Source organism: Aptenodytes patagonicus, chromosome Z, assembly GCF_965638725.1.
Source record: "Aptenodytes patagonicus chromosome Z, bAptPat1.pri.cur, whole genome shotgun sequence".
NCBI lineage: Eukaryota > Metazoa > Chordata > Aves > Sphenisciformes > Spheniscidae > Aptenodytes > Aptenodytes patagonicus.
In genome coordinates this window covers 31,676,174-31,692,272 of record NC_134982.1, presented here as the reverse complement: position 1 = coordinate 31,692,272, position 16,099 = coordinate 31,676,174, and the positions used below count along the sequence as shown (strand labels likewise).

The window sequence follows — 16,099 nt, the reverse complement described above, 5'->3', positions numbered from 1 at the left end:
CAACTGTTGTCATGTATAATAGTTCTTTAAGCCAGTGTGTCCTGCCAAAAAAACAGATTTAAAAGATTGTTTCCATTTAATTAAAGTGTAATAGATAAGGATACAACTGATTAGCTCCATCTTTGTGGAAAAAAGGAAAAGATAATTTGAGCAGTTCAGATAAACAAGACCAGCTAAAGCAAATGTAAAAGTCTTAGTCTGGGCCTTGAACTGAAAGACAATTTGTACCAAATAATACCATCTTTCAGCTGATCAGTCTTTGATTCTTCGGCAGTTTTAACAGTGCCCAAGATCATGTCTTTGATCTTATTCTGTAAATTAGTTATGGATCAGATACATTATACAGACAAGCTTTGAGATATTGAATGCTTACCTGACAATTGCCTCTGAAAACTGTCTGTCTTCTGGAAACCTGCATTATCTTAGCTCATTCAAATGGGTCTTGAGGAAACCATGCATGGATTCAGCTGACCAGATAGCTTAACACCTCAGCAGATGCATAACATAGTAAGTGATACTCCTAGGTCTCTACTGGATTTTTCAATACTATGCAGAGGAGCATAGATCTGCTAAAGCATGCAGTGTTTAGTCTTAACTATATTTTGCTCCTTATTTATTTATTTGATTTGTACTTAATCTTAGTCTAACACAGCAATTGTGCTTGTGTCTATTTTCCTGGCTTTTTCCAGGACAGAATTTTTGTACTGTCTCTGCCAGAAAGCAAGTATCATGGAGGCATAGCTTTGGGAAAAGCGGTCCAAAGGACATTTTTGAAAGTTATCTATGATTGGTGGAGGTTTTTTGAATTGTAGTGTATATGGTACATCTGCCAAATCACTAAGGAATGAAGGGGGTGGTGAGACCTCAGGAGATAAGGGATATGTGCAAAGACTTCCAGCTTGGTTCATTTCTGCGTAATAATCTTCCTTTTTGACACAGATTGATCAATTGTAAACTGATGGCTGAACAATGGTTTTGGGGAGTTGTCAAAACATTCTCCCAATGAAGATGGACTCTTCCAAGATTTGTTCCTGTGATATCTGGTTGGAAGGAGATCTTTTCAGGCCTTGTTGTGCTGAGGAGGAATAAAGGACAGGCAATCAGGGTCTCCTTAATCCTGCTGCTATTTGTGCATGATTTCTTCCATGTTGCATTTATTGCTCTTTCGAAAACCAATCAGCTAGCAATGGCTGGAGGTTTTCAGAATACTTTTCCTGATGACAATAAAGAAAAAAGGTGCTACACTCCACTGCTGAGGTGAAGCAGGCTGTATGACACCTCAGCCATATCTACTCCTACTTGGACTGTAGTAGAGGCTAGTAGAGCAGAGCTGTCCACACTAGGTGTGGAGCATGTTGGAAATAATGATTAACGATATGGATTGTCTGTCCAAAGCAATTCCTGGAATTGCCTGGCAGAGTGGCCTGTGCTGACCTTGACCAGGGTTCTCATCTAAACTGGGGGCTTTCCAGAAGCCACCTTGCACAGCTAGTAATAATCCTGCAGATATTGCTCTTCTGCCACTGTGCACCCCCTGTATTAGCAAAAAGGGGATATAAAATCTCCACCTTTAGAGGCAGATCTCAATGAGTGAATTCTTCTGAAGCCTAGTCATTTTATATCCCTTTTCTAACAGTTCACCTCTTCTCTTTTAGAGACCTGTTATGTATAATGTATATAAACCTGTCCATCTTACAATGAAAACATTAAGAGAAATGGGAGAAAAAACAAGTGCTTAAAGACATGATATCCCCCTGTTGAAGAGTATTTCTCTGGAAATAAGACATTTTCATTACAGGTTAACGTGGAGTTCTCTAGAAAGTTTTGAGAGATTGTCTACCTTTGTATTTTGTGGGTCATGTCAGCAAATACATTATTCCCTCAGCAAAATAATACAGAGCTCTTGCTTCGTACAGGGCTGCATACTTCTTGATTGTTCATTGTTTACATTGTTATACAGTAGAAGCGGGCTTTTTTATTGTGACTACATGTTGATTTTACTGCACAATGGATGAAGCTACCAGTTTGTTTGAAGATTTTGGAATAAACAAAATTTTACGCCAGCATTTAGATTTAGTGGAGAACATGAATAGAAAACAATGTCTGGTGATTTTCTTTAGCTAGTATCTTTGGTTTATTTAATTTCACAACACATTTCCAGTTTTTCCTTTCATTTCCTTTCATTTCTCAGTGTTTGAACTAGGCTTTTTTGTGAATCAGGAAACACAATGCTTAATGTGTTTCTTGTAGGAAGTAAATTAACTTCTTTTTATTTTTTCTAACTCAGAATGTTTAATTGATGAGGAAAGAGGGAGCCAAGGAGGGTTAGAGCATTACATCATTGGTATTTCAGCAGGTTATTCAGGCACTAAGCTAGTTACCAGTGACATTGTCCATTATGTGACTATATTAATCTGGAGAAGCTGCTCTGTTTGTGAACACCTGCCTCGTGGGGAGCAAACAACCAGATCCTACAGTATGAGCCCAGTTTGCTTCTGCATCTTTCAGGTTTCACTTGCCCTTGTTGAAACTCTTAGTTCAGATTTCACTGTTAAAACTGCAAAAGGGAGAGAATGGATTGAAAGGGAAGCAAATATATTTTCTTTCTTTGAGAGCAGTTGAACATAAGGATATTTTCCCTCATTTGTTCTCTGTGGAGTCCATTTAAAAGGTGTCACTAATGCAAAAAGAAGTGCATTCAGGGGCTAAAGGTCAGTGAGCAGTGCCTATGGCAACTAAGAAACTATTCTGCAGAAAAAATGCAGTCAAGAGTAAGTGTTTTAATCCCCAACTTTAATCCCTTTACTTCCTGTTTTCAAAATGAAATATAAATCGGGCACCATGGCGTGCAGCAATTTTTCCCCTGAAAGGGATGCTGGCAAAAAGGGATTAGGAATGGGCAGCAGTGTTTAAGGAATTTAATCATACAATTTGTTGGAAAACTTTTGAGTCTACGAATGACCAGTTCTTTTGAGTGTGGTCGGTGAGAAACAGGAAAACAGACCCTGAAAGTGATGGAGGACTGGCTGTGGCTGACCCCACCTCCAGCTGCTGCAGTGGCAGTGATGTGCACTGTGGTGGGATGCACGAGGCGTGCCTCGCAAGAAAGCTCCATCGTGGAGTATATGCTTTGCCAGTGGTGCATGTAGAGCTCTGCTCTCCAGGAAGGAGGAAACATCAAAACTCCCCCTATGGTTTTCATGGTGCTCTGGCAGCTGTGGCAGTTGTTATAACCAGGAGATTGTTGGTTCATTCTGATGTTACCATTTGCTATTTCACATCATGATTCCTCCCTGCACTTGGTTTCTGCCCTGAGCTTGTATTCCTGTGAGCTTCAGCAGCATGATGTCTCATTACCAGAAGTAATAAGTGCTGTCACCCTCATTACATTTACACACATGCCAAAAAAAATCCAGATTGTCTCAAAACTCTGTAAACAGCTGTCAGTGCATGTCCATAGCATTTTGTATTCTTTGGTTCATTTTTGGTAGCAAACAATATCCTTTTCTGCATTTGTGTGTCTTCACTTCCCTGCCACAGCATATCCATGAAAGTGGGCTTGAGAGAGCAGGAACTCTTCTTTCTTTAGGAGCCTGGTTGACGGAGTCCCTTAGGAGACAGTCCTGAAGGGCAAAGGAGTCCAGGAAGGCTGGACGTTCTTCATGAAGGAAATCTTAAAGGCGCAGGAGCAGGCTGTCCCCATGTGCCGAAAGACAAGCTGGCGGGGAAGAAGACCGTCCTGGTTGAACAGAGAGCTTTGGCTGGAACTCAGAAAAAAAAGGAGAGTTTTTGACGTTTGGAAGAAGGGGCAGGCAACTCAGGAGGCCTACAAAGATGTCGTAAGGTTATGTAGGGAGAAAATTAGAAGGGCCAAAGCCCAACTAGAACTTAATCTGGCTACTGCAGTAAAAGACAATAAAAAATGTTTCTGTAAATACATTAGCAACAAAAGGAGGGCTGAGGAGAATCTGCATCCTTTATTGGATGCCGGGAGAAACACAGACAAAGGCTGAAGAAAAGGCTGAGGTACTTAATGCCTTTGCCTCAGTCTTTAATAGTAAGACCAGTTGTTCTCTGAGTACCCAGCCCCCTGAGCTGGAAGACAGGGACAGGGAGCAGAATGAAGCCCCCATAATCCAAGCGGGAATGGTTAGGAATGTGCTACACCACTTAGACACACACAAGTCTATGGGACTGGATGGGATCCACCCAAGGGTACTGAGGGAGCTGGTGGAAGTGCTCACCAAGCCGCTTTCCATCATGTATCACCAGTCCTGGCTAACGGGGGAGGTCCCAGTGGACTGGAAGTTAGTGAATGTGGTGTCCATCTACAGGAAGGGCCAGAAAGAGGATCTGGGGAACTACAGGCCTGTCAGCCTGACCTTGGTGCCAGGGAAGGTTATGGAGCGGTTCATCTTGAGGGTGTTCACGCGGCACATACAGGACAACCAAGTGATCAGGCCCAGTCAGCATGGCTTTATGAAAGGCAGGTCCTGCTTGACCAACCTGATCTCCTTCTATGACCAGGTGACCCGCCTAGTGGATGAGGGAAAGGCTGTGGATGTTGTCTACCTAGACTTTAGTAAAGCCTTTGACACCATTTCCCACAGCATTCTCCTGGAGAAGCTGGCTGCTCATGGCTTGGATGGGCGTACTCTTCACTGGGTAAAAAAATGGCTGAATGGCCAGGCCCAAAGAGTTGTGGTGAATGGAGTTCAATCCAGTTGGTGGCCAGTCACAAGTGGTGTTCCCCAGGGCTCAGTATTGGGGCCGGTCATGTTCAAGATCTTTATCAATGATCTGGATGAGGGGATTGACTGCACCCTCAGTAAGTTTGCAGGCAACACCAAGTTGGGTGGGAGTATTGATCTGCTCAAGGGTAGGAAGGCTCTTCAGAGGGACCTGGACAGGCTGGATCGATGGGCCGAGGCCAACTGTATGAGGTTCAACAAGGCCAAGTGCTGGGTCCTGCACTTTGGCCACAACAACCCCATGCAGCGCTACAGGCTTGGGGAAGAGTAGCTGGAAAGCTGCCCAGTGGAAAAGGACCTGGGGGTGCTGGTTGACAGCCGGCTGAACATGAGCCGTCAGTGTGCCCAGGCAGCCAAGAAGGCCAATGGCATCCTGGCCTGTATCAGAAATAGTGTGGCCAGCAGGACTAGGGAAGTGATCGTGCCCCTGTACTCAGCACTGGTGAGGCCGCACCTCGAATACTGTGTTCAGTTTTGGGCCCCTCACTACAAGAAGGACGTCGAGGTGTTAGAGCGTGTCCAGAGAAGGGCAACGAGGCTGGTGAGGGGTCTGGAGAACAAGTCTTCTGAGGAGTGTCTGCGGGAACTGGGGTTGTTTAGCCTGGAGAAAAGGAGGCTCAGGGGAGACCTCATTGCTCTCTACAACTACCTGAAAGGAGGTTGTAGCAAGGTCGGTGTTGGTCTCTTCTGCCAAGTGACAAGCGATAGGACGAGAGGAAACGGCCTCAAGTTGCGCCAGGGGAGGTTTAGATTGGATATTAGGAAAACTTTCTTCACCGAAAGGATTGTCAAGCATTGGAAGAGGCTGCCCAGGGAAGTGGTTGAGTCACCATCCCTGGAGATATTTAAAAGACGTGTAGACGTGGTGCTTAGTGGTTTAGCGGTGGACTTGGCAGTGTTATGTTTACAGTTGGACTTGATGATTGTAAGGGACTTTTCCAACCTAAATGATTCTATGATTCTGTAATTCTATGATTCTCATTACCCAGTTGCACTTCAGACTGGGCTTTAAATGTGCTATCCTGTCCATGATGCTATTTAAGCATCACCACTGTCTGAGCAAGCAAGATTGAAGCCGTGTAAAGGATGCCTAAGAGGTTGCAGTTAACCACCCTGACAGCAGCCCAAACACCCTTCAGGTCTTTAATACTGTCCTCATTGAGTGTCCCTGTTCCAGGTTGGGACTACCTCTGTGTCCACTGTTGGCATGCAGATTTCATACTGCTGGAGATGGGTATTGGCAGCTGGCCTGCATTGGCAGGTACTGATCTTGGAGTCCTCAGTACTACTCCTGAAGCAATGATATACTGGCTTCACTGGCAGTCCCTGTATGAGGAGGGCCTTCATCTGCCCATTTGTGTCCTCCCTGTGCTGCAGAGCTCTGCCCCATCTGCTGACACAGTTGTTTGTGAGACTGCACTGTAGGCTGAATTAGGGCTTTAACAACAACAAAAAACCCAACCTGAAACAGAAATGCCCCACAATAAATGGGAGGCTGTAGGAACTCTGAAAGTTAGCAGTGCCAGCCCAGCCAGCACATCACATCATCATCTAGCCAGGAAACACACTAAACGAACAACTTGCAGACAGTGGATGAAACTGTACAGGGATGTCCTAAGGAATTTTTGCAAGAGTAAAAATCATATGCCTGAAGGCTAATAATCTGGATCTTACTAGTAAAGCTGCCAAAGTTTTTTCAGTTCTAGTCTTAGGCTCTAATCAAGGTATTATTTTTAAAACAGATGAGTATTTCCTTGTAGGAACTGGTACGTGCATGAACTTAAGTTCCAGAGGTGATTAATACAAAATGAAATATTTGAAGTGAAGGCCAGTGTTATATAAAGGATGCTTCAGAGTTTAAAAAATATTTCAAGTGAAGGCTAGTGTTATATAAAGGATGCTGCAGAGTTTAAAAAAGAATGTGAAATCTGAAAATCTTTGTTTCTATATACTAACAATTGCTGATGTTATCTACAGATTTTCATGGCAATTCTTGGTAACCTGTGATAGGGAGAAAAATGTTTGTGGTAGATGAAAACCAGGTGGATGAGTACTTGTTTATTTTCCACAATTTTCCACTCATGAAGTAAAAATTTGCCAAACAGATGTATTTTCAGAAAGCAAATCATTCTGCAGTACAAGTGGTTTCTTTGTCAAGCTGCATTTACTTGGAAAAGCTGGTGTTTAGCAATATCATATATTAGCTATATCTCCAAATCAGTCTGGCACAGAAGAGTGATTTTTTCCTGCTTTTTGAATGTCACAGCTCAACTCTTAGATTGCTGTTCACACAAAAACCAGCTACAAGCCTCTTAGAACTGCGAGAAAAAGAGGATGAAATAGGAAGGGTCATAGGTATAATGTAGGTAGCATTTTTTAGAAGATAGTTGCATGCTTTCAGATTTGATACAATCTGATATGAGGCAGGGAGAGACGTAATGTGTGTGTGTGCGTGCACCTGCATGCATCTGTATGGGTGCTTTCCAGTTCTATGACTAGAATGAGAAAGAAACAAAAGCAAAATTTGTGAAAATGTGGGCTTCTCCAAGACAGTGGATGTCACAACAACGAGCATCCTTAGGAGCCTTCTATGTTAGAACACATTACTTCGAAATATGTAGAGCAAAATAATAATCAGTTTTCAACCGAACAAGCTTTTTTGTTTATTTCAGAAAATGGCCACTTACAATACATCTCATTCAAACTGTACTTCCCTTCTTTAAAGTAAGATTCTCAGTTTGATTTTTTTTATTCAAAGTTTCCTTTCAGATTTGTCCCAGCTGCATTTTTTCCCCTTAAAATGGTGTTCTTGGTGTTCTATATAATTTTATTGAGGAAATAACCCAAACTATTCCTCATATTAGAATAATACCAATCAAAAGAAAACTCTCTGTTGTATATATAATAAAGGTAGAATTCATTTCAGTGTCATCAATCTTAATGTAACGGTGTTTTCCTCTTGTAGTATTGCTTCAACATCAGAATTTCTTCTTGACTTGAAATTTGCCAAAGTTAGGTGATTGTGTAGGTTCCAGGTCCTTTTGATTTTTAATGCAAGAGGCTAAAAAACATTTTTGGTATGTTTTCCTGATTTATGTTAGGTCACAAAGATGGAAGCCATTTTTGTACTTGGACTGAAATGTTTGTAGTAAAATTTTGAGAGGAGTAAAAGTAACTATTTCTTGTATAGAACCTAACATCCCTACTGTGCAGATAGGCTAGTTTAACTTGATTTTTATTGTGTTTTCCTGGCCGAACATTTAATTGAAACAGAATGTAAGAGCAGATGAAAATAGCATGCACACATATCTGAAAGCTGTGGTAGACAATTAGCAGAAGAATGAATGCTATGGCTCTCTAGAAATCCTGCCCAGATGACTCACTAGAAACAAAGTTTTTTTCAGGAATCCCTTCTATCTGCTTTGCTTCTTTGCCCCAAGATGTCTGTCGCCTCCAGAGGCAAGAATTAGGACACTTAGCAAGTGTAAACTTTTAGCAAGCGTAAACTTTTATTGTCTCTTGTCAAAACAGTTTAGTACTGTGCAAGAAAGCACTGGACCTTGAAGCTGATCTGCGTGAGTAAAGGGATGATGTAGCAAGCAAACCTATAATATGAGTAAACACTGTCACATAGCATGGCTTCATATTGAACTTGTAATTTTCTAGTGGTCACATCTGTGTACTGTCAATGTCATGATGCTAACAAGACATAATTTTACTCTAACTGTACAAGCAAATATTAAATTCTGGCTACTTGTTCAGAAAAAATAATACAATGTGTAGCTCTGCGTAGGCAGGTCATGCTTCCCTCTCTCAGTGCCAGCTTAACTTACAGACAATAAAAATGAGTGGAAGACTGCTGGCTTATGCTTTACTTGACAAATAGCGCTTAGTAAACTTCATACACAGACTCTGTGAATAACAGAAATTCCTTCTTAGCTTTATAATGAAAACAAAAACACATTTATAAAGTTATTACAGTTAGTGTAAAACAATTCCTCTCAGTGAAACATAGCCGTATTTAGAGGTTTTTTGCTGGTTTTAGACATGGCAGACACAGATCTAACCTGCATCAACATAAATAGACTATAACCAATGTCTCTCTTACATATATGGAAATACTCTAGTAGGAGCACAGCATACATACAGTCCATTAAGCCTGCTTTCACAAAAGCAAGATTTAAAATGCTGTGATTTGATGACATAACTGGGATGTTTGAATGACTGGAGGAGTCTGGACTTTGCTGAAGAATTACTAGAGTTAATCTGAGTACATATAGGCAGGTTTTGAAGTTACTGAGGTCTGATTTTATGTGGTTTGGAAACAAACTATTAATGTTTGAGAAATCCTAAACTACTACTCTTCTTACTAAGTGTATTCATAAACACATTTCTTATGTTTTCCTTGATGGTGTCTGATTTCTATTGAACAGGAATAATGCTGAAGAAACTAGCCAGATTGTACAAAAACATGCAGATCTCAGATAAAACACACAGTGGTTAGAGAAATATAAAGCAAATGATCTTTTCTTTTAAGGAGACATTTTCTCTGGAATTATGTCATGCATCAAATCAACAGCACATCTCTGCTCTTGGACTCAAGTAAAATGAAATTGAAAATTGAAGAATGTAGAATCTTACTCCCTTCTAATTACTTCTGCTTGTATCATTTCATCTTGGGTAATTATTTAATCATATCTAAAAGGTACAGGAGTAGAATTTCCATCCATTGTTCTGAAAGCTGATAAACATTAGTTGATTGTCACAGAAGTAAAACAATCATAAATCATGATTGACAGTGAATTGTTTTGTGTATTAGAAAAAACTGCCACATTGTGATATGGGAATGTCTCAGATTTCCAAATACAAAACTTCACAAGTGTACCATACAACTGAGCTATTAAAATTGAAAATCTATTATTTAGAACAAGTATTTCATACAGGGAAGTTATAAGTGAGCTGAGCAGTTGATTGTTAACTTGCACCTTGGTCAGCCATAAATCTAGGCTACATTACAGCACACAGAAAATGTCTGTGCTCAGCATGGCAAAATTGTCAGTTACTGATTTCATCATTCATCAGGGTAACTTTCTAACCTTATAATTCTCAAAAATAGATTGGCAAGTTTTCAGTCCCAGTGTGATTGTACTGGTGCTCAGCTGAGTGATCATGAGGGAAGCAAGGTGGTCATGGGGGAAGCAAGGTATTGCAGCCAGGATGCTGGGAGATTTGTGCTGGGGTATGATTTATACAGAAGTCAAAGAGAGTGTCAACTGTCCTTTACAGCTGGTTGATAAGTCTACAGTCTAGGCTGGAAAAGAAATGCATTGTCTTTAGAGCAAAGCAAGAAACAAGACTGCAGCAGTTAGATCTGGTCAACTATTATTTCTCCTTTATAGCTTTTTTAACTGAAGATAAAATTTTATGGGTACAATGAATGGTTGGTTTATTTGCTTGTTTTTAAGATCATCTGTCTTTTCATTGTCTGTTCTGTGTTTCTTCACATACTAAAGAAAAATCGTAGCTCAGATTTCCCTGCTCTTGACAAAATGCAAAACGTTGGTTTCAGTTAAAACTTTTTATTAAAAGTTTTCTATAAAATATGCAAAAATATTTGACTGAGATAGAGAGTTTTTTTTACCCTGAATGTCTTTACAGGAAAAAACAATGCCTTGATCAGCCATATTTGAACCAGAGTCTGTTTTTTGCAGTCTGTTTTGTTCCAAAAAGGCCACAGCTTATGCCAGCCCTGTTAATGGTACAGAAGAAAGATCTGGAAAAACATTGCACAGAGGATGAACTTTAGATGGCAGAGGAGGGAGGACCCAGCAACCAAAGCATGGTTAATGTCTCTCTCAAGAGAAAACAGTAATGGTGGGGAATGGAGTATTCCAGAAGTTTTGTCTAGTTTGGGAAGCAGCTGTGATTTAATGGCTGGTTCTGCTAAAGGAAGCTTACCCATTTCTGGTCCTGCTCTGCTAAGTGGTAGAGAAGCGGTCCTCTACCCGTTGCTCCGTACCCTTTCCAGTGGTGCAACAGTAATTACTCTTAAAGAGCAACTCACATACATAGCCTGCAGTAAAGGAGAGTAAAGTTATTCCCAGCACCTGTTACCTGCTGAGGGTTTATAGAAGGCCTGTGGTAGTATTTTTAGTGGCAATTTGAATTAGCAGTGTGTGTCTGCAGTTGCACAAATCAGTGTAATACCCACCTCTTGCTCAGGATATTTCATTATATGTATGTTAAATACATATATTGTCATTCTAAAATTACATATTATAATATACAACACATGTATGTGTGTGTATAGGTAAGTTTATAAAATCTGTATTTCTAGCCCTTGTGGTTGTAAATATGAATCAATAATAATGAATGCATGGATTAAGAACTATCTTCAGAAATCAGATAACAGCTGTCTCCCAGTGTTGGTTTCACTGTTTTTGGTTTTCTATTGTTGATCCCGGGTTTTGTTTGTTTTTATAGCATTGACTATTGGGCAAACCAGAAAATTTATGTCAGCACAGGTTGTCATGATAGATTTGTTCTCAGTATCAAAGGATTTGCAAATGCAAAACAAACCTCCTGAACAGTACAAAATAGAAAAATGTGTAAAATGGGCTGTTGCTGTTATTCAATACTTGTAACTAATGTGTAAATAATGTGTAAATACTAAGCTCTCATTTTCTGTTCTGCTCACTGTTTCATCCATTTGAGTGCTATCTGATCGTAGAACATTGATCAGTTTATTACTCACCAAAAAAAAAAAAATTGCGCAAACAAACAACTTAATACAGGCGACCTCTGTAAATTTGTATTCTGTGTGATAGAATCGTGATTTTTTTATAGAAGTCAGATTTTTTCTTATTTATTTTCATATTAGATTCCACAGAAATTTAAAGTCACATTAATAATGTAACTGATAAGAATTTGAATCTGGATATATCTGGCATTTAATTTCACATGCACTTAATTTCATGAAAAAGCCATATTACTAGTGATAGCAGTAAAAACAGAATAATTAATGGATAAGAGCAGACAACCATACATGCTACACTGGAAGAAACATTTATACTTACAACAGAATGTAAATATGGATAATAAATGAAAAGCATTTGTCAGGGTATTTCTCCCTTTCTTTCTCCCTTTCTCCCTTGTTTCCCTCTTTCTCTCCCCTTCCCCCCTTCCCCCTCTCTGTACAATTCTAGAATAACAAGTTCTAGAATAACAAGTATGCCTCACAAAAGTAGTGTATCTTCGGGCTTAATAATGACTCACTAAATTTTTAAGAGAAAGAATAATCTACAGCATGCATCGTCTGTGCATAGGTATCATAGGCTGCATAATATCTCTTATTACAGTCACCCTACCTCGGATGCTTATGATGGGTTCTCCACTCTGTTGCAACGGTTTTATACTAATGCATATCATCAGAATGCAATCATTTGAATGATTATCAGCATCTTGTGGCACAGTAATGGGTCATTCTACAGTTGCCTTCAGAATCATTCCCTCTTACTCTTGTTTCTTCATTTCTGAGTACAGGATAGACAGAAATTTCTCTTGTTGCTCTTCCTCCTCTTAGGAGTTTTTCAGAGGTGCTAGGTTATGTTCTAGTTACTGTTAACCTGCTCAGCTTTCATGGCACCATAGAGGAGAAGCCTCAGTTGCATCTGTGAGATTTGCTTGTTGGGACTCTGATATATGAGCGCAGCAAATCCTACTGCACTAGGTCAGGTTTCTGTCCATCATGCTGCGTGAACTATCTCTTCATCAGCATGGGTGACAGGACAGGATATTTATCTGCATCTCAGCCACTGCGGTGGCCCACATGCATGTAAGCACAGACCCTCCTTTTTCATGCTTTTAAATGAATACACCAGCCTGTGAGCTGAGATGGCCATAAGGAAGAGGCAAATTTTAGTATATATATCAGGCAGGGGGTTGGGACAGGCATCAGTCCCAGCAGCCTGCAACAGCATCCATCTGCCAGAAACGTCAGGGTACAGTTTTGCATTACATCTAGGACAGCCTTGTGTCAGGGTGCTGCAGTAGGCTTTCTCCCTTTTCCTTATTTTAGTTTTGGGATTTTTTTTTTTAATTGTATTTTTTTATTGTATTGTATTGTAGCCTTAGGGTGAGACTGTTCATCTGATTTCATCCAAAGGAAAACTCTTCTTATGAATTTGTTTATTAATTGTTTGCAGAGTGAATTTTCTGCTGGATCAGCCAGATAAACAGACTTGCTGTTGATGGATCAGGTACCAGGCAAGTGGCCGTGCCTGCAGCTGGGATTAGTGGCAGTGACTGAGCACTCACTTTCAGATCAGTTGAGCCATAATGTGAAACAAATGCAGTCCTAGTCACTTTAACAATGTGGTCTCAAGACAACTTTGGTCTTTGGTCCATATAAGGTGGTACCACTTCCATCCTGACCATCTTGAATGATACCACTCCTGGCTGCTTGCTCCCAGTCCCTCGTTTCCACTGCCACGACCACCTTTGCTTTTCTGGTCCTTCAGTGAGCCAGTTCAGGGCACTAAACCAGCAGGAAAGTATTTGTATTTTTTATAGTATCCCTCTGCTGATATGAGAAATGTCAGACATTTGATAAATCTCCATTATCCATGAATCAGGACACTCTTTTGTAGTGTATGACAAGAGAACACACGTAAGTCCATCTGTCCAAGGTCCTATCTGTACAAGTAGCCCTTGTCCTGAGTACAGTCTTGTTAAGCATCTGGAAGAGTTTCCTCCCTCAAAATCGAAAAAATCCCTGCTATAATGGAAGGATATTAACCAGGATTTAAAAGAAAAGAATTCTGCTTGTGCTCCATTTCTTCCTCTAACCCCTCAACATTTCTTCATTATAATTTTTCAGTGTCTTAAGGATTTTTGTGATTTATTTCCTTTTTTTTGTCCATGTTATAATCATTTCTCCTTTTTCATCTCTTGTGTTTCAGTTGCGATCTAGCTCAGAGCTTGGCCAGGACATCCTGAATGACTGCCTCACAATCCAGCCCCTCCAGCCAGCCCCGTCACCGCATGATGCTGCAGATAATACCATGGGACACTCCCCAGGGCCTGCTAATGATATTTACCCAGGTATAGAAAAAGACAGAAAAGCAGCCTGCTATATTATTGCTCACTTAAGATTAGGGATGATTTTGCAGAGTAGCATGTACTCTAAAGTCCATATCTATCTCATGAGAAGGATAGAATCAGCAAAGTAATATAAAAAGATAGATTTTGAACAGATTTTTACATGTTTTTTGAAGGGAGGCAGGACAAACCGTATTTTATCCATGAAAAGACCTATGCAACAAAGAGCAATATTTTGGTCTATAGGCATTTGACTTCTGCTAGCAATTCACTTCTACCATTCCTTGTAAACATCTTGAATTCATTAAGCTTCATTTAAAATCAAAGGAGTATTTTTTCTCTTCCTTATTCATGGATCACATATCAGTTTTCCAATAGATCTACATTAATGAACTTAAATGCTGCATTATGAGCTCCCATATTATGACTATAAATACGCCAATAAACACATTTATGCTATAAATGTGATAATCCTATTTTATTGTTTCAGTTAAGTATCTGAGATTTTCATATTAAAATACCTAACTCTGTCATACCTGGCTAAATGTACAATTGTTGTTCACATTTCAGCTAAATTTGAAACATTTCATAAGTTACGAGTGATAATACATCTCGAAGCTCAAGACAACGATGGGCGGGATGTTAACATTTTTTAATGCACTATTTTAGTAGTTTAAAAACATCTGTTTTTAACTTTCAGGCAGAATGCATTACATCTTCTAGCAGTTCAACTTTTAATTGAGAACCAGATGTAGGAAGTGAAAGAATTAGCTGAATGTTATGTGCAGTGCTGAAAATTACATTATATGAAGTGGCACTTCAATAAGCAGTTATATTTTACTGAGAGGCTTGTAAACCTATCAATTCTATGATATGTTTTCATGAAGGCTGTTGACTAGCTACACACTAGTTGATGATGTAGGTTTATATGACAGAAATCAGGAAATTTAAATCTGTGATTGACTGTATCCTAATTTATAAATTAGTTGGCATTACTTGTATGCCGTTAACTTTTAAATGCTTTAATCTGACTATAGGCTGAGTGTGACATCTGTTATTTGAAAGCTAAAGGAAATTTCAAATTTTAAAGATCTGATTTTAGCCAGGGAACCTCTAGTGACACGGTGTTGGTTACAGTTGCTTATTTTATATTGTACTTTGAGAGGGAGTTGGATAGTGAGGAATGTTGAGATTTAAAAAATGATTTACTAGTATTGCCCAGTGTAATGAGCAAAACTGAGAGAGAATAAAAGACTCAGCTTTTCCTTTCAAGTCCCTAGATAGGATGGAAGCTAGGTGGGGACAGTGGGTCAGATGAGCTGAGGTTTTCAGAAACTGAGGACATTCTCACAGGAGATTTCCACTGGAATCTGTTGAGCGCTCAGCTCTTTTACCAGTCTAACTTCCAGACTATGATTGTCAAACTCCAGCTGCTGGGTCAGTCCAAACCTTGGCTGGCAGCAGCTTGAACAAACTGCTGCCCCATGACTTGTCAGGATCCTAAGCCGAGCAAAGCTATTGCCTCCAGCCAGGCCTTAGCTGGCAATTGGCTGCACTCATGATGTCCCATAGTCAGCTTTTGAGACTGTGGCATTACTTTTTGTAATCTCATTCATGCCTTGTCTTTCAATACTTGGGGTTTACAGCACTACTAACTATGGACATTCTTTGATACAATAATTTATTTTGTTTTTTTCTTACTTGGCACTGCTTCCTATTGTGCAGCAATTTTTATAGTATTAATCAACATACTTTTATCAGCCGTAATTTCTCTGTAAGTAATAAACTGCTTTCCCTTACATGTGTTCACAGCTATCTATAACTTGGCAAATTTCTCGTAGCTTTATTTGCTTGTGTTGTTTCACATCAGTTAGCTGAGGGTATTATGTCAGGTGTAGATGAATCCATGTCACTTCATTTTGACAACCACCCAATCCAGTTGAAATTAATTGTTTCATTAACGACTCATCAGGGCTGCTACATAATAATATAGTATGTGAATAAGTAAGATAACTCCAACAGGGAGGGAATTCTTTTATTGAAATGACAACATGAAAATTATTCGTGCCCCAAGGAGAGAAAAGCAAAACATACGAAAGCTTAAGTGTCCTGACTTAGAGAAGCTACCCTTTAAACTTCTCTGAAAACAATATTTTTTGTAAATACAAAGAAAAACTTTGAGACTTTTCTGAAAAATAAAATATGTAACTTTTACTGGGAACTGTTAGAAACAGCATATTAGCTGAAAT

General features: G+C 39.7%; 1 protein-coding gene across 1 annotated transcript in view; it reads left to right on the top strand.

Moving 5' to 3' along the window:
- Positions 1-16,099, top strand: part of GLIS3 (GLIS family zinc finger 3) — a 175,701-nt gene that overhangs the window by 127,517 nt on the left and 32,085 nt on the right. Inside the window, exon 6 of the mRNA XM_076362512.1 lies at positions 13,712-13,853. Coding sequence (XP_076218627.1) covers positions 13,712-13,853 — 142 coding nt within the window. The remainder of the gene's footprint in view (positions 1-13,711; positions 13,854-16,099) is intronic.